This window comes from Sardina pilchardus, chromosome 18, assembly GCF_963854185.1.
Source record: "Sardina pilchardus chromosome 18, fSarPil1.1, whole genome shotgun sequence".
NCBI lineage: Eukaryota > Metazoa > Chordata > Actinopteri > Clupeiformes > Clupeidae > Sardina > Sardina pilchardus.
This window is the reverse complement of record NC_085011.1, coordinates 16,113,260-16,115,759: the sequence shown is the minus strand read 5'-3', so window position 1 is coordinate 16,115,759 and position 2,500 is coordinate 16,113,260. Positions and strand designations below refer to the sequence as shown.

At 46.3% G+C, this 2,500-nt stretch overlaps 1 protein-coding gene across 1 annotated transcript in view; it reads right to left on the bottom strand.

Moving 5' to 3' along the window:
- hpse2 (heparanase 2) overlaps positions 1-2,500 on the bottom strand; it is a 68,700-nt gene that overhangs the window by 7,232 nt on the left and 58,968 nt on the right. The window contains 1 exon segment of the mRNA XM_062520400.1: positions 1,459-1,604. Within this exon segment, the coding sequence (XP_062376384.1) occupies positions 1,459-1,604 (146 nt within the window).

Below are 2,500 nucleotides of genomic sequence, written 5' to 3'. Positions count from 1 at the left end.
TCAGGGTTTGTTTATGTGCTTTTCTAGTTTTCTACTTGCACCACGTAGCTTCACATGATATTCTCCACCAAAAAGCAAATTCAAAATGTTTTCTCTGCTTCGCCATCTGTCTTAACCAAGAGTATGTAGCAGTCCATTCGTTAAAAAAGTGCATCTTCTCTTTTCCCTGACCACACTGGCCATGTCTGCTTACAGTAACCTGACCGAGCGCGCTCTCCAATTTGAGATCTTTGACAATGTTAGGGAGGCGTTCGTGCACCAGTCAACAGTTTATTGATGTATACGACTAAGCCTATCGACTAGCGCTTTTATTGCTCTCCTCTGAACTATTGGACATAAATGAACACTATGCTTATGGACGTATCCGTGTATTTATTTTCAATTAGGCAGGGTCGAATGAAAAAGCGGGACAGATGCTCAATTTGCGTGAGGGACAAAGGGTAAAATTGCTGTACAGTACAATGTAAAGCGGGACAGGTGTTCACCCTAGTGTCTGAGTGTGTGTCTTGTGTGTGTGTGTGTGTGTGTCTGTCTGTGTGTTTGTGTTTATGTGTGCTTATGAAGACCTAAACTTGGTCACCTTTGAGTGTATGTGTGTGTGTGTGTGTGTGTGTGTGTAATGAGTAACATTCATATACATTCAGCATTATACATATAGCATTCATATACAACAGTCTGAGTAACGGTACGTTCATGTACACCAGTCCAACCAGGTATGTCCAACCAACCTATAGTCCAGAGGGTGTCTGTAACCTAGTGACCTCAAAGACCCCCCCCCCCCCCCCCAACACACACACACACACACACTCACAGGGTAGCAGACAAGACGTTTGAGACGTTTGAAAGGGGTTTAGGTGATGATCCATCTCTCTCTCCTCTGAGATCACATGGCCTGATGGGGCTAAGCATGTAACTAAACACCTGTCATCGCCCCTGGCAACACACCTGTCATCGCCCCTGGCAACACTCTGCCCACTTCTCAAAGATTTCACTACAAGCCCTTCAGTGCTGTTCCCTCTATCCCAATGCAGTTCTCTCTCTCTCTCCCCCTCTCTCTCTCTCTCTCACACACACAAACACACACACACACACACACACACACACACACACATCTGCACCATCACAGTCTCTTTCTTTTACACACACACACTTTCTACTTGTTTGTGATTATGTGGTTATGTGCTGGATATGGGGTGGTGTGAGGAGACATAATGAAGTGTGTGTGTTTGTGTGTGTGTGTTTGTGTTTGTGTGTGTGTGTGTGTGTCTGTGTCTATGTGTGTGTGTTTGCACGCGTGCATGGGCATGTGTGTGTATGTGTGCGCGCAGGCATGTGTGTGCATGTGTCTGTCTGTGTCTGTGTGTGTGTGTGTGCGTGCGTGCATGCGTGTGTGTGTGTGTGTATGTGTGCACGCACGCATGTTTGTGTGTGTGTGTGTGTGTGTGTGTGTGTGTGTACCTTCGTGAGCTGGTGCAGTGGGCATAGATGCGCAGCTTGTCTCTGATGACTCTTCCTGGGCGGGGCCTTCTCTGTAACCCGGCAACTTGCACAGAAAGAACCCGCTGACCAACCAGGCGCTTGAACAGCAACGACAGCCAGTAATCCTGCAGAGGAGGGGTTGATGAGTCATACTGTCACTGAAGAAGACGTCTGAACTACAGGACACAGCTTTTTGAATTACAGGAAACAGACTTTTGAACTACAGGACACAGCTTTTTGAACTACAGGACACAGCCTTTTGAATGACAGGAAACAGACTTTTGAACTACAGGAAAAAGTACAGTATCCTTACTCCTGATCAGTCAGTTAAATGCACACTGAGAACACTCAATGCAGTGGTGTGGAATACTCAATGCAGTGGTGTAGAACACTCAATGCAGGGGTGTAGAATACTCAATGCAGGGGTGAAGTAGAATACTCAATGCAGGGGTGTAGAATACTCAATGCAGGGGTGTAGAATACTGAATGCAGGGGTGAAGTAGAATACTCAATGCAGGGGTGTAGAATACTCAATGCAGGGGTGAAGTAGAATACTCAATGCAGGGGTGTAGAATGCTCAAAGCAGGGGTGTGGTAGAATACTGAATGCAGGGGTGTAGAATACTCAATGCAGGGATGTAGAATACTCAATGCAGGGGTGTGGAATACTCAATGCAGGGGTGTAGTAGAATGCTAAATAGAGGGGTGTAGAATACTAAATGCAGGGGTGTAGAATACTCAATGAAGGGGCGTAGAGTGATGCGATGTATGTGTACTCAGCGTGGTAATAGTGCACTCAACGTGGTCATAGTGTACAGTATGGTAGTGTGCTCAGCATGGTCATAGTGTGCAGTATGGTAGTGTGCTCAGCATGGTACTGTACAACAAAACAATGGATTTGGGATCATTCCTGAATAGAGCCTCTCCAAATCATCCAAACCCCCCCAACCCCCCCTTGTACCTTCTCCTCTCACTCTCTTGTGCTTTCTAGCTCACCCCACTGGTTTTCTGTGGTTTTCAAA